Source organism: Phascolarctos cinereus, unplaced genomic scaffold (genome assembly GCF_003287225.1).
Source record: "Phascolarctos cinereus isolate Bilbo 61053 unplaced genomic scaffold, phaCin_HiC Scaffold_726;HRSCAF=1367, whole genome shotgun sequence".
Taxonomy (NCBI): domain Eukaryota; kingdom Metazoa; phylum Chordata; class Mammalia; order Diprotodontia; family Phascolarctidae; genus Phascolarctos; species Phascolarctos cinereus.
Window position 1 is genome coordinate 88,846,573 of NW_027556098.1, and position 26,239 is coordinate 88,872,811.

The 26,239-nt window shown below is 36.1% G+C and overlaps 1 protein-coding gene across 5 annotated transcripts in view; it reads right to left on the reverse strand.

The window, feature by feature from the left end:
* The window catches only part of SENP7 (SUMO specific peptidase 7), a 158,889-nt gene that overhangs the window by 67,215 nt on the left and 65,435 nt on the right, over positions 1 to 26,239 (reverse strand). For all 5 annotated transcript variants that reach the window (XM_020999860.2, XM_020999859.2, XM_020999856.2 and 2 more), the window contains 4 exons: positions 12,869 to 12,987; positions 6,850 to 7,031; positions 3,231 to 3,597; positions 2,250 to 2,413 (listed from right to left, as the gene is read on the reverse strand). In XM_020999860.2, coding sequence (XP_020855519.1) covers positions 2,250 to 2,413; positions 3,231 to 3,597; positions 6,850 to 7,031; positions 12,869 to 12,987 — 832 coding nt within the window. The remainder of the gene's footprint in view (positions 1 to 2,249; positions 2,414 to 3,230; positions 3,598 to 6,849; positions 7,032 to 12,868; positions 12,988 to 26,239) is intronic.

The window sequence follows — 26,239 nt, forward strand, 5'->3', positions numbered from 1 at the left end:
CACAATGTACTTTTCCATTGACCTGTGTGGTAACTCATTCTCAATTCTTCAAAGACTGTTGTGTTTTAAGCCTGAGAGCTATATAACAACACTGGTAGAACATTGGTATTAAAATAATGGGTTCCTATTTGGGGGTAAAATTTGAGGTCATTAAAGGAACTATAAAATTTCCTGAAGGCATACTCTCCTCCTTTGGTTTAATTATAGCTCTAATATTGTCCATTTATAATGTTTCCCAGATATACTGATGAACAAAGCTCTCTAAGCATCTATCCAACTGTATGTAAATCTGAGTAATACATATTCTTCATTCATTTGTTTTTTCCTGTGTAAGTGATTATGTCAAATTCTTTTTAATGGTTATGATATCATTTCTAAGTTCAATCCATCCAAATATATGACCCTTCCCAGATCCTAGTGGCTAGGATAGTAATATCTATTAGTAATAATAGTAATCTATTTGCTCCCGGGTCATTCTCCCTCATTTCTTGAAAAATTGAGTCTTCCTTTCCATCCCAAAACCTACTCTTATACTTGGGGATATGGACAGATAAAAAATAGATACAGATAAATATAGGTATAGATAAATAAGTATATCTATATCTATCTACAAATATACACATATACACACATATATAGTTGGAAGATATTTAAGGGAATATATACATATATGATTATATATCTATATTACAATATATACAAAAAGATAGCACCTGCTGGTCATTTGTCTACTTCTATCTGGCACCTTCTGTCACCATCACTACAGAAGAAGAGGGCATCTGTTCAGAATGAGGGCCATTAAGTTTAACTTTTCTTTGTTTCATGGATAGTCAAGATGCAATAACTTTGTCCTAGATTTGCAATAATTTTGTTGTGCAAAAGCTTTTTATTTCATATAATCATTTTTTTATTTTTTTTTATTTTTCTGCTACTCTGTTAAATGTCTTGGTTTCCAAGTTCATCAGCCTACTTAATTTCCATGAACTTCATGCCACCTCAGCTACATACAACAAAAATCACACACCTGATCTTGCCATCACCCACAAGTATTCTACTTCCGTAATCAAGAACTATGAAACTTTTTTACCTCAACATTTTCTATAATTCCATATCTCTATATATCTCATTCTTCCTTAACCTATTCATCCTCAGCATGACCTCCAATCCCTTGATTTCTCAGTAATTTTTGAGACCATCACCCTTGTTCTGACTAAATTCTCTAAGATTGCCAGTCTTGACCTCTGACTGAACAATTCAACGCCACACTTTCCCTTTGAACTATCAGTACCCCTTCTAGGCGTATATTACAGGCAAATCAAATAATGAAGCAAAAGATTCATATGCACAAAAAAATGTTAAGATCACCTCTTTTTGTAATGGCAAAGAACTGGACTCTAAGGGGGTGTCCATCATTTGAGAAACAGCTGAAAAAATCATGGTATAAGAATGCAAAGGAATACTACTATGTCATTTTTTTAAATGATGGATTTCAGAGCTGTATGAAGTAATAGAGAATGAAGTGAGCAGAACCAAGAGAACAATTTACACAATAAGAAAATCATTGTACCATTCCTCTCTTTTGTCATCTTTGCCAATTTGCTGGGCATGAGTCCTATATTTGGCACTCAAAACCTTTTATAACCTAGCCTCCTCCTCCCTTTCTCTGGTCTTCTTACATCTTATCCTCCTCCCCAAATATTCTTCAATCTAATGACACTGGCCTCCTTTTATTCCCTGAACAAGATAATCCATCCATCTCCTGATATACTGCACTGCTTACTATTTCAATACCCTTAATCAATATCATCATTTAAGAAAATTTGAGCAGAGTACTAAAGAGAAGACAAAACTTCAAATAGCCTTGGGACTACAGGTATTAGCCTTAGTATTACATAAGTACTAGGAGAATAGTATTGCTGGTTTAGCAAATACAAGGAAAATATACTTACTTAAATGACCTATGGGAATCACGAAGAAAGAAGTGTATCCAAATCAAAATAACCTTTCAGCTGAGAGTTAGAAATGACAAGATGAAGCAGCATGGTCCTTTTACTTCAAAATGAGAAAGCAATTATATGTTTTGCTATAGATAACATGATTATGTTATACATATATGTATATACTTATATGTATTTATACATATTATATATAAAAAAATTTTTAAAGTGTTTTTGATTGGAATTAATTCACTTGTTAATAAAAAGCAAAGAATCTCAGCCAATATTGATACTATATCAGGATTGGGTTACCTGCACAGATTTAGATGCTGTCAGAAGTGTTTCTTCTGACAACTCCAACTCAGATACTCTTTCCCCATCTTTAATGACAAGCTCGTAGCCTTGTTCAGGTTGTAAATTAAGTGTGTCTGAATTGTTTTGTTCAATAGGCCCTTCTTCATCACTGGAAACAACAACTAAAAAAGGAAAATGTATTCTTAAAGTGACTTGCTATTATTAACCATCAGAAAAGCCTTATAGTTGATGCTGAATATCATTTAGATTAAATAATAACTCAATGAAGTCATCATAACAGGATGGAAAATTCAAAAACTGGCTTGTCCTTCAATGTTTTACTTACCTCTAGAATATATGTTTTCTACCAATCAAAGGACTTTACAACATGAAAGGACAGGTAAGAAAATCTAATCTAAAACCTTTTATTTTACAAATGAAGAAACTGTACCCCACATTAATTAAGTAGCTTGATCAAGGTCACATAAGTAGAAGATGCAAACACAAATCTTCTGATCCCCAATCCAAATCAATGCTGTTCTGTAAATGCAAATTATGTCCCAATTCTTAAGGGATTCAGAGGCCTAAATGAATAAAAACTAAGGACTTTGCAGATTGGGTTCTAGCTTTAACAATGACATGCTCTATTTAACACACACTCACAGTACCTTAACTTCCTGAACATAAGGATACTGGCTCTTACAGGGTCTTTTAATAAATTTACATCTTATGAAAATGATTATAGAACACCTTCCCCAGGAAGAACTCATACTACCACTAAACCAACCAGACAATATAACAAGATCTGTGATACAAACAAGCAGAGCTTTCAGTTTCTAAGTGAGAGAATACATTCCATAATTATGACATACAAAGTTGTTTCTTTTGGTTAAATAGAAGTGGAGAAAAGCAAGCAGGCAATGGGGAGAAAGTACAAAAATGATGGTAGTTCTCCAATGCTTTATGTGGTTCAGCCACCAAATAACAGTTGATACTTACTTGGTTCAACAGAAACAAGCAATTGTTTCTCTTCATACTTTCTGCTTCGCAATTTTCTTAGAACAGGAACTTCTGCCTCTGTCACCAACATACTGACATTATCAACAATGGAAGAAATCTCCAGAGCATCACTGCAAACAGGGTCCAGGTTCTGAAATGGGCTGGTGGCTGAAGAGTCAGAAAAGCTCTCCTGGGCACAACTTACAACAACCTCCTGGCTCTCAAAAGAGGGAGGTTTCAGAAAACCAATTTCCACAGTCTCCAGAGTGTTTCCTTGTAAGGCTTTAAGATCATGCAAATAGTCATCTTCACTTGGATCTCCACATTCAGAAGGCAATGAAGGCAATGAATCATGTTCTTGTTCTTTCTACACAACACAAATAATGTACAGAATACACATTAGTATTATTCAAATTTACCTTATTAAGCACCAATTTTAATACATATAGGCCTTGAAGAAAAAAGACATAGGCTAAAGATAAAAAAAAATTTAGTATTGTTTATTTAACTATAATAAAAGGAAGATTTTTGAGGCTTTTAAAAAAACATTTTGACTTTTGTAAATAACAAGAGAATAGTGTTGCCGGTTGCCTAAGCAGCAAGAATAGCTACCTTAACAGTATAAAACAAATCAAGCAATCAGAAAACCAAGACCTAATCAGAAGTTATAGCTCTTCTATATTAAAATTCTAATATTTGTATTATTCCTAAATTGTCCCAATATTAATATCAGACCCTTTGATAATAGAAAGTATATACATAGTGCTAAGGCCATTTATGGGACAAGTAGGTGGCATGGTGGAGAGTGCTGGGCCTGGAGTCAAGAAGACTCATCTTCCTGAATTCAAATCTGGCCTCAGACACTTACTAGCTGCTGTGTAAAATTTGGGCAAGTCACTTAACCCTGTTTGTCTGTTTCCTCATCTGTATAATAAACTGGAGAAGGAAATGGTAAACCACTCCAGTATCTCTGCCAAGAAAACTCCAAGTGGGGTCACAAAGAGTAAGACATGACTGAAAATGACTGAACAAGGCCATTTATATCTACACAGATAGATGGAGTACCAGGTCTGGAGTCAGGAAGGCCTGAATTCAAATCTAGCCTCAAATACTTACTAGCTTTATGACCCTGGGCAAGTCACTTAACTTCCATTTGCCTCAGTTTCCTCATCTGTAAAAAGGGGGATATTAGCACCTACCTCCCAGGTTGTTGTAAGGATCACATGAAATAATTATTGTAAAGCACTTAGCACAGTGCCTGGCACATAGTAAGTGCTATAATGTTAACTATTGTTACTCATTATTATTATTGACCAATTATTAACCAACCAACTCAACCTAAAATTTAGTTAATAAGCTGGTTAATTTGGAAAGGAGAGAAGGGGTGGCAGTAAAACTAAGTCAAAAGGTTTAGAGCTGAAAAGTACAGAAGAGGTCATCTAGTTCAACTTTCTCATTCTACATGTGAGAAAACCAAGGCCAAAAAATAGGTGAAGAGATTCCTCCAAATTCATACTAGTGGTAAGCAGCAAAGTTAGGATTTGAACCTCGGTTCTCAGATTCCTAAGGCAGGATTCATTCCTATTTAACTTACAACACCCAGCTAGAAGATCTTACAAACAGAATCTAATTTAGGTGAATTCTTGCCTTTAGGAAGTAAGTCTATGTCATTTTCAGGCCCTCTATTGTGATTTAGGAATCCAGCTTATGAAGAGGAAAACCAACCAGGGTGGTCTGGGTCTGAAGCCCCTTATACAACTGGCGATAGTCATAGAATTCTGAGATTTCATTTTATAAGAGCTTGCTGAAGTTGTAATTAAATTAGTCTATATATGCTAGACATTAATTTCATATCTGCTTTGATACAGGAGGAAGGGGAGAGAACAGCCAAAGGGAAGAAAACATAGAATTAATTTGGACAAGTGGGGAGAGAGAGCTCTTCTTGGAAGCTCCCATTATAAAAAGCACCATTCACAAGGCCTTAATAAAAGCTAACTGTATGTGTTTCTGCGTATGGGGCATTTCTTTTTTCCTTCGTTTCAATATCTAGGGAAAGAAGCAAGATATAAAACACTGTAAATAATCACAGGTCAGATGGTTTGTAGAATTTTATGATTTAGGGATACTCAGCATGTTAACAAAACAGTTAACAAAAGAGAAATGTGATCAAGACAACTAAAAGCTCACTAAAATGTTTCAAAAGATCTACAGTAAGCTTCCATTTTCTTAATGCCAATCAGGAAGATCAAGTAGCTGGGCTGTTTTTGCTTTGTTTTATGTTGTAAATAAGAAACAAATAACAAATAAACATGCTTATATAAGGAACATATTCAAAAAACATAATTCTAAGCAAAATTAGTCAGCACAAGGTCATTTCAATCTCTAACACCTTTTGTAGCTATTGTACTGCATAATGATAAATAATATTCATAATGATGTCTCAGAGGTACCAAAAGACAAATCTTTCCAGTGAGAGAAATTATTATTTTTCCTATTATATCAATAATCAATTATTAAATTAGGATTGAGGTTTTTCTTTTCTATTTCCTCATTCAGGGACCAGTCCCTGTAGATTAGTCAGTCAGTCTGTGAAAAACATTGCTGATAGATGAAATTGCCCAAATCCTCTTCAATCTTAGGCAGGACTCCACCCAACTAGAAGACTTTACAAACAGAATCTAATTTAGGTGAATTCTTGCCCTTAGGAAGTAAGTCTATGTACTTGCAGTCCCTCTATTGTGATTTAAGAACCCACCTTATGAAGGGGAAAACCAACCAGAGTGGTTTGGGTACAGATGGATTTCTTTGTCCAGATTGTTGGAGGCAGCTGAGTCACATGGTCAAGTCATATTCTCACCGGGAGGAGATGAAGACTTTTAGCCTACCCCCTCATTAATATGTCTACCCCTCAATTAATTGTTCACCAATTAGGGTCAATTTTCACCTGTCAGGGGAGCCTTCTTTTCCAAAGACATTTAAGCATTCAGTAATCTCCATGGTTTTATATTTAGTTATCAAGACCACTGACCATCAATTTATTAATTATCAACTAGCCTAATTAATAAATTATCAATTACCCAGAAACTCATCTCTCAGGCTTTTCACTTGTCTCACCAGCATAGTTTGGGTGTTGTGTATTTTTATATGTGATCTCTTCATTTTTTACAATATCAATTAAACAGTACATTCTATTATCTGAATATTATGGACACATGGAAGTAAGAAATATAACTCCATATTGTCAAATTACAGCACAGAAATACAGAGTCAAATGGCAAATAAAGCAAACGATAAAAGGAGACAGAGAGAGTCCTCATGGCACAGTGGATAAAGAACTGGCCTCTAAATCACACACTGGCTGTGGGGTTGTGCGACCCTAGGGAAGTCACTTACCTTTCCTACACAACTTTCTTTGACTATATATTGCCGAGAAGGTGCTGATCTGCAAGAGCTTCCTAAACCAATGAAATCATAGGACCAATAAAGACATTCATAGATCATAGAGTATATGAAAAACAGAATTTAAGGTCTTTTATTGAATCTTCTATAAATGTACCAGCCATAATTTAACAATATCAATAGTGCACATATTGGACCCACCTAAATCCTGTAAACTTACTGACTGCAATGTTGATTCCTCCAGAGAAGGAGCATTACTGTACTCAAGAACATGACTTCTAAGTTTTTTCTTCATCTTCTTGGCAGTTGAACAGAGGACCACTTTTAAATCAGAACATGTGTCTTCTTGATTTCTGCTTTCCTCTTCTTGAGGTTCACATTCTCTGTTTCCAGTATTAAAGTCTTAAAAAACAAAAGAGGCATAAATGTGGCCAAAATAACACAGGAAGAATCCTACTGCTATGTTGTATTCAAACTTCATTAAAACAGAAGCTTATTATTGAGCTGTACAAAAGAAGACACTATAATCTTTATTGCTTATTTACTATTTACAGAAATCAAATGTTTATTGTGCATTGAATCTTCAAAGAATAACCAATGGGGAAGCAGAAAAATGCAAAAGAAGATATTTTGATGTTTCCAGAACAACGACTAATAGTTGATGCCTTTAATGATTTATCTTAACTTTTTTGTGTGGCAGGGCAATCTAGTGAAACCTGCGTACCCTTCTCTAAATGGTGATTTTAATGCATAAAATACAATGAGTTAAAAAGGAAATCAATTATATTAAAATATAGTTATCAAAGTACTTAAAAAAAAACAAATTCATGGATGCCAGGTTAACTCCTGCTATATATTTCACTAACTGTATTCAGTTGTAATACAAAATAATCTTGAGAAAATCAGGCATGTTTATATATTCCTTAACATGTTATTTTCTGGGATGTTAAATTGATTTTCTCTTTGGAAAACAGTTGATAAGGGTCAGAGTAGAAACCTCAGGTCTTATTAGGCAGCAAAATAAAAGCAGCATGTCTGAGTAGCATAAATCAGATGTGATAATTCACAAAGCATCACATAAATACTTCACAGTTTGTTCCTACTCAGCACTGATGAAGCCCTTTTAATTTTACACACCCCATTAAGCCAAGCATGAAGATCAGAATCATTTGGAAGAAAATAAAAGATTTTTAAAATATATTAAAAATCCAGAAATTAAAAAAAAAAACCAAGTACATTATTTAGAAAAGCACTTTAAATTTTATCCAACCACCTGCCTCCAACCTCTCTCTCCCTTCCAGTGGGCCCTTCATTAGCCTCAACCTGGCCACCAGATGGATCACTTCCATCTGACCGCTAACTTCTATTTTCATGTACTGATTCAGCCCTGATCCCTGTTTCCTGAGTTTATCTTTGATCTAATTCTTTCTCCAGTATTCCAGAACTCAACCCCAACCAAACACCCAACCCATTCACCTCATGTTGCTCCCTGACCAGAACCCCTGCTCCAGCGTGCTAAGAAGTGAAATTATTAGGCCTCACATAACACATCACCACCACCTGCCACAAAGTTGTACCTAGAGTAAGGACCTTAACAGTCTAATCACCTGTTTCCTTCAACAGACTTCTCCACAACCACTGATACTCTCCTTGGACTTATTCCTCAATTTTTAGTATAACCCATCCCCTCAAAATCTCCCCAACCCAGTGCTTCTGAACCCTGGACTTACTAGTATACAAATACCATTCCCTAGCCCCAACTCCCCATTCCTATATCCCTCAACCCTACCCCTTCCTCAATGTCCCATTCACATCTACCCACACCTTCAACCATCCTCTCTGGAATCCTATATCTGTAATTAACAAACTTGTTTCATCTTAAATCTTTTCCTTCCTCTTTCATCCCTTCTTCTCATGCTCACTGAGATATGGTTCTCTGCTAATGACAATGAATCCTTAGATACCTTTTCCAATACTGGGTGTACTTTTGCTCATAGCTCACTCTTCACTGGTCAGGGTGGAAGAGTCAAAACACTCCTCCCCACTTCCACCTCTAGACTCTTCCCTCTCCTGCCATCTCTCAGCAACCTTTCTTCCTTTGAGGTTCACCTAATTCAAATTTATCATCCAATCCAAATCCTGATGGACCCCCAAGACATTACCTTATCTTCTTCAATGAATTCAGTGCCTGGCTCAGTCTTTCTCTCCACCTGAACTCCTGCCTTCACACTACAGGATATCAATATACTGAAGCTCCCTCAAACACCCTATCTTCCCAGTTCTTTAAACTACTCAATTCCCATGACCTACTGTTCTATACTGTAGTTCAAGCTACACATACTCTTGTTTTTGTCATTACCCACAAGTGATCTACTTCCATGTTCATGAACTCCAAAATTCTATGATCTGATCATAATCTTTTATCATTCCATCTTTCCTTATGCCTTCCTTGCAAATCCTAACACTGTTCTTTGTTCTCATAGTGACTTCCTTTAGTTCTTTTACAGACCATCCATCACCCCTGCACTGGCCATACTCTCCTCCTTCCCTTTCTAGACCCTTTGATGAACCAGTTCTACTCTATACTATCTTCTACTCTTCAATCCTCTGCCTCCTTCTCCTACCACCAATCACCTTGCTAAATCCCAATCTTAAACAACTCCAACCACCTTCATTCCAGTTCATGTGCTGCTGAACAGAGCTAAAAAATAATAATAATAATAATAAAACCATTCTGGCTGGACTCACTACAAATGTGTTACAAAATATCAATTTAGATCTCATTGCAGCAAGGCAATTCTTTTACACCTCCATCACTGCCTTCCTACATAAAGCAGCAGCTATTTCAAATCTATTCATTTCTCCTCAAGCTTCCAATGATACCTCACCCTCTCTCAGCTGAGGACCTTGCCTAATACTTCACTGAAAAAAAAAAATCGAGGCCATTTGCTGAGAACTCACTCTTCTTCACTCCTCATCTCACATCACTCAGATGTATTCCCCCACTATTTCCTCCTTTACTCCTCCTTGATAAGAGAAATCCTTCAACAATCTCTTGATCTCATCCCCTTCAATCTTCTCCAGCAAACCTCTCCCTACAATCCCTCTCCATCCCCCAATCTTCAATATCTCCTTCCCTACAGGTTCCTTCTCTGAGGCCAACAAATATATCTAGGTCTCCCAAATCCTTAAAAAAAACTACTTGATATTACTCTCTCTTGCTATCATACTATATCTCTCCTTCCATTTTCTACTAAACTCCATGAGACAGCCATCTACTCTTCCCTCATCAGTCTTCTCCACATCTTCTCTTCTCATTCAATTTTAAGCCTTCTGCAATCTGGCTTCTGACCTCATCATCCAAATGAACCTGCCCTCTCCAGAGTTACCAGAGATCTATTAATTGGCAAATCTAATGACCTTTTCCCAATGTTCAAACATTTTAACCTCTCTGCAACCTTTAACACTGTTCATCACTCTCTCCTATCTATATTTTTGTGTCTCTGCTCTCTCCTGTTTCTCTTGTTTGTTTCTTCTCAGTCTCCTTTACTGGATCTTCATCTAGGTTGTACCCACTAATTGTAGGTGTTCCCCAACACCCCCCCCAGGCTCTGTCCTGGGTCTTCTTCTCTTCTCCATCCGTACTATTTCCACTTAGTGATCGCATCAGCTCTCATAGGCTCAATTATCATCTCTTTGCGGAGAATTCTCAGATCTATGTATTCAGCCTTAATCTATTTCTTAAATTCCAATCCTGACTCATCAATTGCCTTTCCAAAAGCGCAAATTGGATGTCCTATAGGCATCTCAAACTCCACATGTCCAAAACACAATTTATTATCTTCCCTAAAAAAAACATCCTCTCTTCCTAAAACTGTGATTATTGTTGTTAACACCACTATACTCTTAGCCACCCAGGTTTGAAACCTCAGTGTTATCATTGACATTTCCCTCAAACTCACCTCATCTATTCAATATGCATCAGGTCTTGTCATTTCTACCTTCCTATTTCCCATAAACCTCTTCCCTACACACATAGCCACCACACTAGTAGAGGCCCTCTCATGCCTATACTACTGTAATGGCCTTCCTATTGCTCTCCCTGCCTCAAGTCTACCACAATTTCAATCCCTCAACTCAGCTGCCAAAGTGCCTAACACATGAGTCTGTCCATCCTCTACTCAATAAATTCGAGTGTCTCCCCATTACCTCCAGGATCAAATACAGAATGTTCTGTTTTGCATTTACTGCCCTAAACAACCTTATTTCTACCTACTTTACCAGTATTCTTACACTTCATTCCTTTGCATGTATTCTACAATCCAGCTACACTGACCTCATTTTCTTCATATATCCAACACTCCCATCTCCTGGCTCAAGACTGGCTATCCCTTCCACCTTCCAAATTCCCTGGCTTCTTCTGAAAGCCTTCCCCTGTCCTTCTCCTTCCGTCTCTCTCTCTCTCTGCAATTAACTTGCATTTACACTCTCTATATAATATATAATTATATACACATAGTTTTTTGCATGTTGTCACACCCATTCAAATGTGAGTTCTTTGTTTCAATGGTGACTTAAATCCCATGAAAATAAACAAATCATTTCCAATACGTTAACTTGGGAAATGAAAATTTTACAAGGCATAACTTAACCATACAATAAGCATGAGACCTCTGAGGCTTTAATTCTGAATTATCATGAACTTGTGGGTATGTATCAAATATGTAACAAAATGTTAATGTCCCCTTTGTTGGAAAAACACCAATAATGGCTGTCATGGTAAAATAAATATGTTTTAAGATCCAACTTCACAGTTTACATGCCACTGTTTCCCTCTAAGACACAAAAAGTGAATATTTTTCATGTTCACTTCACTGCTCTCTCTTTAAAACTTCAGTATTCCCTTGATATCAGACAGCGGTACAAAAATGAGCATAATTTGTATTTAAATAATCCTCATTTTTCCTGAGAAAGAGGCAACATGTGAGGGCTTAGAGAATAGAGTGGACAATTTCACTGCATTATACTTTTGCTATATTTTTATGTTTTCATTTTACTAAGTAATTATATAAAATATAACTATAAAAAGTACATTGCACATGTATATGTAATTTTCTTACTTTATGTGCATAATGAAATCATATAAAATAAAAGCTTTGTCTCTCTAAAGCAGAGGTTCTCAAGCTGAGGTTAAGAAAAACTATGAACTTCTAAAAATATTTTTAAAACTATTGATTTCCTTTGCAATCCTATATATTTTATTTTATGTATTTTTCCCCAGACTGCCAAAAAGGTGATGGGTATGACCACAAAAATTTTTATACTGGTTTCCTTTTTGGCTTTTTTAACTTAGTTCTCTTATGGAAAAGTAGTGTCTGTAGTTACTTTTGGTATTAAGAGGAAAGTCAATTGTTGATTTTTTAAATCTAGTATAATTTAACAGACGCACTGTCTTATATCTTATAACTTGCAAAAAATCAATCAGAAAATCATTTCTGATGGGTAATGTCAAGTTACTGAAATTCTTAGGGAGAGTTAAACACACTAATTCTTATACTAAAAAATTTAGATAAAATTTAATAGAATATTTTAGTGAGAATTTTGTGGGAAGTAAAGAGACAAAGAAAGGAACACAGTTCATGATTTCTACCATCTACTGCCCAAAAAAAGAATTCCCTCTTGTCTGGGCTGGTTTTTACCTTTAAAATTGTTTTAAAATAGCCTTGTATTAGTATCTTTTGAGATGTGAGAGAAGTTTACATGAAAAGTATTTCATAATTCGAAGTAAACTTCTCTCACATCTCAAAAGATCCAAACTGATCCAAACTGTTACAGGTGCACAGTATGACCATGAACTGTCATAATAGGAGTCATTCCTTAAACATTCCACAGTTATTAAGTGCCTACTACATGGCAGGCACTTTTGCTGGGTGCTGGCAATACCAATTATTCTATCAATATCAATAAAGCTCAATAGGTATAACCCCTTAAAAAACCCTAAAAATAAAATTCAAGTTTAACTTTGATAAGTAGTTATTAAGTTGAGAAACATATGTTTTTAATTTAAATAAATTCTATGATTCTTACTAATATTTTTCATGATGACAATTATCTTTTATTCTAATATGCATCTTAAATATAAGAATATATAAAATGTTTGATTTGAAATAAAAACCAAATTCCTGGAAATGCAATAAGCAAAAATTCGAATTCTAAAGAGCCTTGTATGGTTTACAAACCTTTAGGTTCAGTATCAGACCATCTTATAAGAGAACTGTCATCACTCCTTTCTTCTTCTTTAGTCAGTTCACTTTGCTTTGCCAAACTGTCACCTGGATTCTTCTGGGACTGTGAATACCTGAAAAACAGAATTATGTTGATTCTAAATTCTCTTCAAGCCTGGATGAATGTGGAAGCAGTGTGGTGTATAAGTGGAAAGACCACTAGAGTCAGAAAACCTGGGTTCAGATCCTGTCTTTGCTACTTATTCTGTAATTAGTCAGCCGGCAAGTCATGTTAATTTCTCTGGGCTTCAGTTTCTTCATTTGTAAAATGAAGGGGTTGAACCAGGTGATATCTAAAGTACTCCCCAGCTCCAAATCTATGATCCGATGACTAAGTGATCCACAAAAGTCATATTGTGTAATTATATAAGAGGGCTGATGGACTAATCTCAACAGTCCTCAGTGCCACTTCCCACAGCCTCTCACAGATTTTAGGGATAAAGTAATAAATATATTGGGTTGGGGGAAGTAGACAGGGAATTATCCAGAAAGGCAACTATGCATACTCATTCTTCAAGAATCCATGGTCTCACACAAAAGCTTCAAGTTTATTTATGGCATCAAAAAATGCAAATAAAGTAGACAGTGAAAAAGCTTTTACTGCAAGCCTTGGTTTGTTTCATTGCTTTCAAAATCTAGTTCAATAGCATACTATTAAAATTACTGAAGAAGCAGCCAGTGAAGATGAAGATGTGACAGCCAAATATCTTGATGTTTTGAAGAAAATCATTGAAGAAGGTGTACACATTGATCAACCAAATTTTAATGTTGATGAAATAGGTTCAGTCTGGAAAGGAATACCTTCCAGAACTTATATTTCTAAGAAAGAAAAACCTCCACCTGGATTTAAAGTGTCTAAGCGTTGCCTAACACATTTATTGGAAGGTGATGCTGAAGGGGATTTTAAATTAAAATCAGTGATTGCTTCTCAGTCTCAAAATCCTCACTCTCAGGGCGTATAACCAGTAGTTTCCAGTTTTATGATGATCAAATAAGAAAGCATGGATGACTAAAGCTGTTTGAAGACTAGTTTTCAAGTTTGGTTAGCTCAGCTGTTAGAAAATATTGTAGTGACAACAATATCACATTTAAAGAATTATTGATTTTAGACAATGCCCAAGGTCATCCAATTACACTTGGTGTGAGAATGTGAGTATGCAAATTTACTAAGATATTAATACAGCTCTGAACCTACCAGTATATGTGTAGAGATTTAAAGAAAGAGCAGAAATCTCAGTTTACACTGATAAAATATTTTAAATAACAATATTTTCACCACATCATCAAAAAAGGCTTAGATTTGGGTATAATATTTATTAATTTTTAAATTGTGCTTTCTCTAACCATTCTGTTACTTTGTAAAAAATTTTAATCATAACTCCATTTTTATTATCTCCCACTGTCATATTAATAAACAGATTTTTAAAAACTTTTTTAAAAAAAGAAAGAACTACCTCAACCCCACAAGGAGGCATCATTTTGGCAGCTTATAACTATAACATTTTTAAATTGGATTTTGTAATTCATCTATGATTTTTAAATTCTATGTAAATCTTTTTCTTTATTGATGCTCAAATTAAAAATTAACTTTTAAAAACCAGTACAATAACACTTTAGTACAACAGAACAATTGAGACATGCCCTTGAGTTTGCTATAATGACCTTTCTTAAGAAAAGAGTATGTATTTTACCTAACTTAATCCACTGTAGGATTCATCTGCTTTTTTAACCTGAAGAATGTTGTCTCCCCCAAGAGAATGTAAGTTGTAAGGCAGGGATTGTTTCATTTTTGTCTTTATATCCCCAGCACCTTGCATAATATCTGGCACACAGAAAGCCCGGAAAAATTCTTATTGAGTGAGAATTAATAACAGCTATAACTTACATGTCACTTTAAAGTTTGCAAAATGTTCCACATATATTATCTCATTTGAGCCTCACAGAAATCCTATAAGATAGATGCTAGTATTATTCTCATTTTACAGATGAGGAAACTGAGGCTGAGAGAGTTTGAGACTTGCTCAGGGTCACACAGCTACTGAGTATCTGAGCAGGACTTAAACCCAGATTTTCCTGGCTAGTCTCTATTTATAGTCTAGTACTAGTACCAGTCTCGTATTCTATTTACAGAGCCACACACAATAAAATAGTATAGACTGACAGATTTCCTCAGATGGAAAGGTAAAATAGTTACTTCAGGAGAAATGAAAATTGTTATTTGGTAGCTAACACTAAATCATGAATAGAACAGAAAGACCAAAAAGTGATGCTCTGATAACATTCCCATTTCTTTGGAACAAAAAGTTTTAAAATATGTAAATTCACCCACTGACAGTGGGCTAATGTCCGACAACCTGAAATATTACTGCCCATGTGTCTTCACAAATGATTCAACTGATTAGCTGGTTATTGCTATTCTCATTAGAAACAAACAAATAAATGCTGAATCTGAGAAGACCAACTAAAAACATGGACTGCATTTGAAAATGTCAAACACTCCTGAAGATAAATGTGAATGAAGTTTTACTTGGCAAAGTGTAGGTTATTTTTCCTACAGCCACTGACTGTACTAAAAACTGTCAGATATTATGAAAATTTCAGGCCTTCCCAAAGATGCACCTTCCTAAATATAAATTCAACACATTTTTGGCAGTAATTGAAAATGCCAAGAGAAAATTATATCCCGGGGCAACTAGGTGGCGCAGTGGATGAGCTCTGGCCTTGGAGTCAGGAGGACATGAGTTCAAATTCAGTCTCAGACACATGACACTTACTAGCTGTGTGATCCTGGGCAAATCACTTAACCGATTGCCTCATCAAAAAAAGCAAAAAAACCAAATTATATCCCAAAGACCTCAGAAATTAAACTGCATTCACTTCATAAGACTCTTGGTGCATTTCATACTAAAAATATGAATAAAATGGTAAACAAACCAGCAGTCATCTCAAAAGATGTGTCAATTTGGTCCTACTGAGACTAGTCTACAGCCTTAGTTGGAGTTGACCAAAGATTATGCTAACAAAGCACAAATTCCAACAAGTCATACCAAACTGGAAAGACTTTGAGGACTGACCCGGAAAAGGAGTATAAATATATGTTATTTAATTTTTAGACAAGTTTATCATGAGAAAGCTTGTTACTAGACATTTTTTCTTAGAGGTCATTGAAACTCATGAAAACCATCTACAAAGCTATAGAGGTGTATTTATATCACGGATCTTTTAAAATACTGAAGTAACCTTGTGCTTTTACATATATATACATACACACACATATACATATATATATGTACACATACATACTAAGAACTTTTAGTGTTCATGTTGCATGGAGAGGAAGGATAACACACAAATATAATTAAGTCCCAAAGGAGTGATTTTTTTTCCTAGGGAGTTCATTAATGGCTTTTTCAATTTCCTTTTTCTAATATGGGGTTATTTAGGCATTCTATTTCCTTATCTGCCAATCTAGGTAATTTATATTTTCATAAATATTCATCGATTTCACTCAGATTGTCACATTTATTGGCATATGAATCCAGCTATTGGGGAAAGAGCTCACCATCTGAAAAAACTAATGGGAAAACTGGAAAGCAATCTGGCAGAAATGAGGCATAGTCCAACATCTTACACCATGTGTCAAGATTAGCTCAAGATAGACACACAAATTAGACATAAAGAATGATATCATAAGCAAATTAGGGAAACACAGAAAAAAAATTACATTTTATGTTTATGGTTAAGGAGAAGAGTTTATAACCAAACTAGAGAAAGAAAGGATCATGGAAGGTAAAATGACTAATTTTGATTACATTCATGTAAAAAGTTTTTGCACAAACAAAACCAATGCAGCTAAAACTAAGAAGAAAACAGGGAGCTAGGGGAAAATTTACAGCAAATTTCTTGATAAAGGTCTTATTTCTCAAATATATAGAGAATTGAGCTAAATTTATAAAAAAAAAAAAAAGAGCCATTCCCCAACTGATAAATGGTCAAAGATTATGACAAGAAGTTTTCAGGAGAAGAAATCAAAGCTATCAATCAACAGTCATATCAAAAAAATGCTCCAAATCATTAATAATTAAAGAAATGCAAATTAAGATAACTCTGAGATACCACATCACATACATTAGATTGGCTAACGTGAGAGAAAAGGAAAATGACAAATTTTGGAGGGCATATGGAAAAATAGGCACACTAAATGCACTGTTGGTAGAGCTGTGAACTGGCCCAACCATTCTAGAGAACAATTTGGAGCCATGTCCAAAGGGATATAAAATTGTGCACACCCTTTGACTAAGCAATACCAGTAGTAGGTCTATACTCCAAAGAAATCAAAGAAAAAGGTAAAGGACTTATAAGTACAAAAAAAAATTTGTAATAGTTCTTTTTGTGGCAGGAAAGAAGTAGAAATTAAATGGATGCCTATCAATTGGGGGAATGACTAAACAAGTTGTGGCATATGATTGTGATGGAAGACTATTGTGCTATAAGAAATGATGAAGGGGATGGTTTCAGAAAAGCCTAGTAATACTTAAATGAACTGAGGCAAAGTGAGCAAGAACTAGAACACTGTACATAACAACAGCAATGTTGTGACAATGACCAATTGTGAAAGACTTAGCTACCCTGATCAATACAATGATTGATGCCAGTTCCAAAAGATTCATAATGAAAAATGCTATCCATTTCCAGAGAGAGAACTGATGGACTCTGAGTGAAGATCAAAACATTTTCTTTTTTTTTCTTAACATGGCAAATAAGTATCATATTTCTTACCTTCTCAATGGGTGCAGGAGGGAGTGGAGAGAGGGAAAGAATTTAGAACTCAAAATAAAACTTTAAAAAAATTTTAAATATTTAAATAGGAGAAATGTATGTTCCTGATGATTGATTGCCAAAAAGGAAGCACTCCCCATCCAATTTCAGGTTCAAGATCAAGAAATTTATGTGATGACAGAGAACACATACCTCAACCTCAGAAAGACAGTGGGGTTCCACATCGCAAATTCTTCCAGGAATAGAGAAACAATACCAACATCAATCAATATGATCAATGATCTGGACCTTATAGATAGGTTGAAATTAGGACCCTGGCAAAAACTAAACCCAGTAAATACTTTTATTTTATCTCGTGTCTTTTTTCATTTTCAGAATGGTATGATACCTAAGAGTACCCTCAGCCTCCTGGACAGAACAATCAAAAAGAATGGTAAGAGACAGCTTCAAAAAGCCAATATCGAACCCCAATATCTCCCTTACAAAATGGGAGAAGTGAATATACTGCCCCTAGTTTTGGTAACAGTTATTGGGCAGTGATTCATAAGGTGAGGCTACTGGCTTCAACTGATCAGAGTTTCTTCAGTGACAAAGTAAGGAACTGAATGACTAGAATTCCACCCCTAATATTCCCTCACCAGAAAACTTTGCCATATACTTAAAAGGCTGTATGGAGGGATAATCTGGGAATGAGCATACAATTAACTCAAACATTCAGTTCCAACTGTGAGTGGACTCCCATTGGTTGTCCACAAAATTTCTTCGAAGTGGATATAACCAATGTCCTCTAACTCCTATGGCTCAATGATAGCCCTTGGGCCCCAGAAGGGGTGGAGAGGACTTTAAATCATGCACTTAGACTTGGTTATTTAGCAAACCTGACCAGGGTAAGATGTATTCCATTACCTTTATTGCACTGGCCTCCACCTTTTTTTATGAAAGGGATCCTTTACCCAGTTTGCAGACTTGAATTATTCATAGTGTTAAGTTAGAATGAGGTCTTTTTGAATGGGGCCAAGAGAACTGGCTTTGGAAACAAGTGCTGTCATCATTGTGGGCATCAAATGAAGCATTCCCACGTGTCCTCTGCCACTGCAGTACTCAGTTGAGTGGGGCTATCATCCAACATCATGATCTCATTTTAAATAGACTAGTGAAGAATATCAGAGTGCTGGAAACTATTGCAGTTTATGTAAATTTGACTGTTCCAGGGTTAAAAGAGGCACTTCAACTAGGTTTAATAATTTTTGAACATAAAGAACCCTACCATTGCTGTCACTGACATTACTATACCTTTTGATAATAGATATTGTGCCTTTCAATTGTCCAGAAAAGGCAAAATTGAAAAATATCAAATAATATGTCAGCATCTGGCTCAGCAAGGATGTAGAACATATAGTAACATGGTGATAGAGTTCTGGGAGGTTGGAATCCAATTAATGATTTGGTACTATTCAAACTAAAAATCATCCCCAAATACACAAATCTCATGAGGAAATCTGATGGTACAGGACTATATTAGATGGAGCAGGATGTAGACATATATACATTAAGCACACCACCAAAGTAAGGATATATATTATATATAATATATATATATTATTTATATGTGTTTCTTTTTTATCATTTTAGCAGGGCAAAAATGATTTTAAGTCAAGAAGTAATGACTAGTTTTGCTTTATAGAAAACTGTTTTGTTTTTTGTTTTTAAATGATCTATATTGTTATTGTTCAGTCTTTTTGCTTGTGTCTGACTCTTCATGGTCCCATTTGGGGTTTTCTTGACAAAGATACTAGAGCGATTTCCCATTTCCTGCTCCAACTTATTTTATAGATGAGGAAACTGAGGCAGAACAGGGTTAAGTGACTTACCCAGGGTCACATAGGTAGTAAATGCCTGAGGCCAAGTTTGAACTGAGGTCTTCCTAACTCCAGGCCAGGTGCTCTATCCAATGAGCCACCTAGCTTCCCTAAATAATATATAGATTTTATTTCTATTTTAATCTCATATTATTTTTACTATTATAAGGTATATGAACATATAAATACCCATATTGCATATATATATATGCACATATATATATATATACATATATATATATATATCAGGAAATTCTGAAATGAATCATTATATGATAATAATACCTACAAATCTGTGCATTTTAAACATTATTTGAATAAAAGTAAAATTAATGTTGCATAACCAGAAAAGCTGGCTATTCTAACATTAGTTCCAATGCCTCATCCACATTTTAACTAGAGCTTGCATTTTTCTGATATTAACAAAAATAAACAAAGCACAGAGGAAATTGATGACTTTCCACCTAAACAATTTACATGCTGTCCTTTGGGAAACTTGTACAGCAACTGAGTTTAGTTGTACCCTGGATAGTTTTGAATAAATTTACATCCTAATCATCTAAGAAGCAAAGCCTTGGCAAACAAATAATATTATCTTTACTTAACCTTCCTTCTGATACTTTTTTCTTCTCTTCTGGGGCCATGGGACATACCACTTTCTTTCTCCTGGCCACAAGGCTCCTCCTAGGTTCCCCAAGTCATATTTCCTCCTGCTCATGCCCACAACAAGATGAATTCCTTGATGCCTCACAGACATAACAACACATTTTGTGATGAGGTCAGGACCTTAAAGGTTGACCTTGAGCCTTCTAATCACTTGCTTTCCTCAGCAGAACACCCCATCCATGGATACTATGTCTGGATTCATTCCCCTACAGTTAAGCGTATTCCTTACTCCTAATACTCTCCCCATCCTACTAATACTGCAGCCTCAGGTGTAGAAGAATAAACCTTCCTACCCAATTTCAGCTGTTTGCTTCCTCATTCCTCAGCCCTACACAACAATGTCTCTCACTCCAAATTTGCCTAGAATCCTTCCACTGTGTTCTCTAGAATGCCTGCTCTATGATGAAAAAAAATATCGTCTTAAACCCCTTCCTCTCTTGCTCCTTCCATCTTCTAGTACTCACTGAGACCTAGCTCTCTCCTGATGACTATACAACCCTGGTCACCCTCTAAATGCACTTTCTCTCATACCCCTCCCTCTATTCATTGGTCTAAGTAGGGGAGTCAAAATACTCCTTGCTTCCCATTTTCACTTGCAAATTCCTTCTACCATCATTCAGCAATTTTCCCATCTTTGAAGTTCACTCTATCCAAATTTATCACCCATTCGGGACTTCGATGGCATTTAGCTACCAACTTTAGAACATTCTTCCTCCTTTCTCCATAAACTTAGTGCCTAGATCATAGTCTCCCTTTCCATGCCAATTCCTCCCGTCAAACTATGGAACTTCAACATACATATCATTGTTTCTTCACAGACTCTACCTTCTCAGTTCCTCAATCAATTCAACTTCAACGACCTCATCTCCACCTCAGCAACTCACAGGAATGGTTATACTACTCTTGATCTTTCAATCAATCATAAGTATTCCATGTCCATGTTTACAAACTCCAAAATTATTTTATCCTTTCATAATTTTCTGTCATTCCATCTTTCATTATACTTTCTTACCCATAACCTTGTTCCTTGTCTTCATTGACTTCCAATCCCTTCATGTCTCAGGAATTTCTAAAGGCATTACTCCTGTGATGAATACACTATCTTTCCCTCCCAACTGTAACCCCTTGGCAGTCTAGTGTAACTCTATACTATATTCTACTCTTCAATTCCTTATCCTCTTGTACTATTGCCAATTTCATCTTACCATAACCCAACACTGAATTATCCCCAGCATCCACCTTCTTCAACCCTACACATATACTGATGAATGAAGCTTGAGGAAGTCAGGAAACTGTACTGGATCCAATACAAATAACCAGGCCCCCACTACAACAAGTCAACCTTTCTACCCCCTTCTCTATATGCTTCATCATACTAAAACTTCTCTTCACAAGTCTGTAGTATCATCCTATCCTCAATCCTCTTAGCAGAGGACTTCATCTCATAACACACTGGGGGGAAATAAAGCTATTTCCAAAACTCCTTCTTCTTCCCTTCTCTTCTTCACATCCCTCTAACATTATCTCCAAAAAACTCCTCCTTCACTCCAGGCTCTGGCAAAGAAGTGATCCTTCTCCTTCCCAAGGCATCTCCTTGATCCCATCCTCTCCCATCTTCTCTACCAAACCATCCCCATTATCAACCCCACTCTCTCTAATCTTCAATCTCTCCATATCTATTGATTCTTTCCCTACTACCTACAAACACATCCTTGTCTCCCCTGTCCTTAAAAAACTCCCCCTAGATTCTGGCACCCCCTCCCAGCTATCATTCTATAACACTTCTCCTTTTCTTAGATAAAACTCCTTAAAAGAGCTACCTACACTAGATGCCTCCATTTTCTGTCCTGTAAATTCTTTGCAATCTAACTCTGATCTTATAATTCAGCTGAAACTACTCTCTCCAAAGTTACCAACAATATCTTAACTGCCAAATCTAATGATCTCTTCTCAATCTTCATTCTTCTTGACCTTTCTTTAGCCTTTGATAATGTTAATCACCTTCTCTGCCTGGACACTCTCTCCTCTGCAGATAATCATGGCACTGCTCTCTCCTGGCTCTCCTACATATCTTACTACTCCTTCTCAAGTCTCCTTTGTTGTGTCACACAGACTAGCTATAGCCCAAAGGCTCTGTCCTGGGTCCTCTTCTCTTTTCTCTCTATACTATTCCCATTTGGTGATCTTGTCCTACAGTTTCAATTGTCATCTCTCTGGTAATGACTCCTAGATCAATGTAGTTAGCATTCATCTTTCTCTTGATCTCCAGCCCTATGTGATGAACTTTCTATTAGATATTTCAAACTGAATCTCTCATAAACATCTCAAATTCAATTTGCCCCAAAGAGAACTCATCATCTCTTCCTCCCCTCTCTAAATCCAGCTATCTTCTTAATGTTCCTATTACTCTCAAAGGCACCACCATCCTCCTAGTCACACATGTTCTCAGCAATGGCATCATCTTCAACTTCTCATCCTCCCTCACACCATATATTCAATTAGCTGTTGAATCTCATCATTTCTAACTCTACAATATTTTTCATATGTGCCCCCTTCTCTTACCACTCACAAGCAACCACAGTAGTTCAGGCCTTCATCACTTCTCACCTGAATTGTTACAACAGTTTTCTAACTAGTATGCCTGCCTTGCCTTTCCTCCACTCCAATATATATCTCCCATAGAATTGCCTAAGTGATTTTCCTAAAACTCAGGTCTATGTTGCCTTGCCCCACTCAATAAATATAGCTTCAGGGGCTATAAGTATAAAGAATGAAATCTCTACTCTCAGGGACCGTATGTAGTAAAATGTAATGAGTTGTATATAATAGCAAAACATAAAAGTTAATAAATATAAAATGTACAAAATAGTTAAATACAAGGTAGCTTGGAAAGGAGGTTGAATCCTAGCAATATAGGGAATCAGAAAAGGAATGCATTAGATGTGTCTTAAAGCATGAGAAGAATTCTATTGGGCAGATTGAGGAGGAAATGCATTCCAGGCCATGTCAGAATGCCAGAGCAAAGGCAAAGAGACAGGAGAAAGGGTGCTGTGTGTGAGGAACAGACAGGTTCCTCAACTGGACTGAAGAGTGCAAGGGGGAAAGTAACATCCAATGAGGACAGAAAGACAAACTCCAAGATAGTCCTGAGGCCTAGAAGTAGATGACCAATATAACTTTGATATAAATAATCCTTTTGTTTTGTTTTGTTTACCATAATACATATTAGTTTTTACCTCTATACCTTGCCATAAAGCAGATCATCTTAAATTAGATCACATTTTAACTACAACTTAGAGAAGTAAAGAATTACCTGGGACATTGAGAGGTTAAGTGACTTGCCAGGGTCACACAGCCAGTGTCAGAGGCAGGATTTGAAATGTCGTGTGGACTCCAAGGGTGGCTCTCTATCTATGTTATTACCCTGCTTGTCTAATAAAGTGTATTACATGTAGTAAATAAATGTAATCTATCTATAACCAACATACTACTTAAATGGGAGAGAGCATGGTATCCAATTAATCACAATCAACAAGCATTGATTAAAATACAAGTATGCTACAGGCATTATGCTAGACACCACAATAACAAAAGCAAAAAGGAAACAGCCCCTGTCTTGCCTTCAAGGGGTTTACATTCTGTTAATGAAAATAACATGCACACATATGACCAAAAAAAAAAAATACACACACACACACACACACACACACACACACACATACACATATATATATGAAGTAAATACAAAGTAATAGGAGGAGGATAATGGGGAAGAGGGAACTAACATTTGGGGAGGGAAATTAAGAAAGTCACCTATGTATTTTGGAACTTGAGCTGAATTTTTAAGGTACCTAAGATTCTAAGAGGCAGAGATACGATGTATTTCAGAAATGTGGGACAACCTGTGCAAAGGCACATTGATAGGAGATGAGCAAGATAATATATGTGAGGAACTGGCAATTAAACTTGTTTGGCTGGACCACAAAGTGTATGAAGGGGCATAACATATGATAAACCCAAAAAGGTGGGTATTAGATGTCAAAGGGCATTAAATGCCAAAATAGAAAAGTTTGTATTTTATCCTATGGATAATCAGGAGCAACCAAAGCTTTCTGAGCAGGGGAGAGAATGATCAGACCTCTATTTTATGAACATCAACTTGATAGCTATATGGTGTATAATAATAAAATAATAATAATAATAATAATAACAGTAACTAACACAGTACTTTAACTTTATATGTATTATTTCATATGGTCCTCACAACCACTCTGTAACCTAATTGCTATTATTATCCTCAATTCATAGATGAAGAAAAAGAGGGTGAAAGAGTAAATTATTTGCCTAAAGTCACAATTTCTTGTAAATGTCTGAAACAGCATTTGAACCCAGGTCTTCCTAATTCCAAGTACAGTTATCTATGTACTATGTCAACTGGGGATAAAGTCTAGATGGGGAAATCAATTATATAGTCTAGGTGAGAAACAATAAGGGACTGAATTAAGATACTTATGCTATGAGTGGAAAGAATGGAATCTGATGCAACAGATGTTAAGGGAGAATTGATAAGACTTGGTGACTAAATGGATGAGGAGGGGCAAAAAAAAGAGTGAAGAGTCAAGGATTACAACTCTCAGGTTGCAGTCTCGGTGACTGAAAAGAAGGTGGTAGCCTCAAAAAAAATAAGGAGCTTAGGAAAAAGAGTAAGTCTGGGTGGAAGGATAATGAGTTCTGGTTTACATGTTGGGTTTGAGATACCTATAAGACATACTGTTGGTGAAAGCAGTTGGTGATGAGGAACTGAAACTTAAGAGAGAGACTAGAGCTAAATAAATAAATCTGGGAGTCATCTGCATACAGGTGATAACTGCACCCAAGGGAAGTGATAAGATCCCTGAGTGTACAAAGATAAAATAAAAGAGAGGCAAGGTCAGCTCCTTGGAATACATACACATTTAGGAGACAGGACACAGATGACCATCTAGCAAAGAAGCAAGCAGACAAATAGGAGCAGAACCAAGAGAGAAGAGTGTCATGAAAACCCAGAGAGGTTCAAGTATCTAGGAGGAGAGAGCAATCTAACAGGTCAAGTACTCCCCAAAAGTCAAGAAGGATGAGAATTGAGAAAAGGTCATTGTATTTTATAACTAAGATATTGTTCATAACTTTGAAAAGAGCAATTTCATTTAAGTTATCAGGTCATGCACCTAACTTTGGGGGGCTAAGAAGTGAGAGGAGAGAACATAAAATCAACAAGTATAGGCAAACTTCCCACCTAGGTTTTTGACTGTAAATGGGAACAAATATATACTGCAATTTTGAGAGCAATGTTGAAATGGGGTCATGTGATTGGTTTTTAAATAATGAAAGTGGTCTGGGCAAGTTTTTAGACAATACAGAGTTAAGTAGTATATAGAGAAAAATTTAAGGTTGGGGGAAAGGGAATGACTTGGGGATAAAGTACAACAGGAGAAAGAAAGGAATGAGGAACAAAGGTAAAAATAGAGGGATTGGTGTTGGCACAGAGAAGGCACTTCATCACCAGAAATTAAAGAAGGAAAAAAACAGGAGATGATTTTAGTGGGTTTTGAGATGAAGATGTGAGAAGAGAGAACTCATGGTGATTGACCTCTTTTTTTTTATTACAGAGTGAAGTACAATTCTTTGATGAAAAGGAGAGGGAGAGAAAGGAAAAGAGAGAGAGAGACAGAGAGTCCGAGAAGGAAAGGTGATATGGGAGGTTTGCAGAGAGAAGGTTTAGAAAAGCTGCTGAAAAGAATTTGCTAAATAGTCAATTGTTGTTGTTCATCCTTCGTTTTCTTTCTTTCTTTTTTTTTCTTTCTTTTTTTTTTTTGCTAGGCAATGGGGTTAAGTGACATGTCCAGGGTCACACAGCTAGTATCAGGTGTCTGAGGCCAGATTTGAACTCAGGTCCTCCTGACTCCAGGGTGGGTGCTCTATCCCTGCACCACCTAGCTGCCCCTCATCCTACATTTTCAAAGAGAACCAATGTCTTGACTTT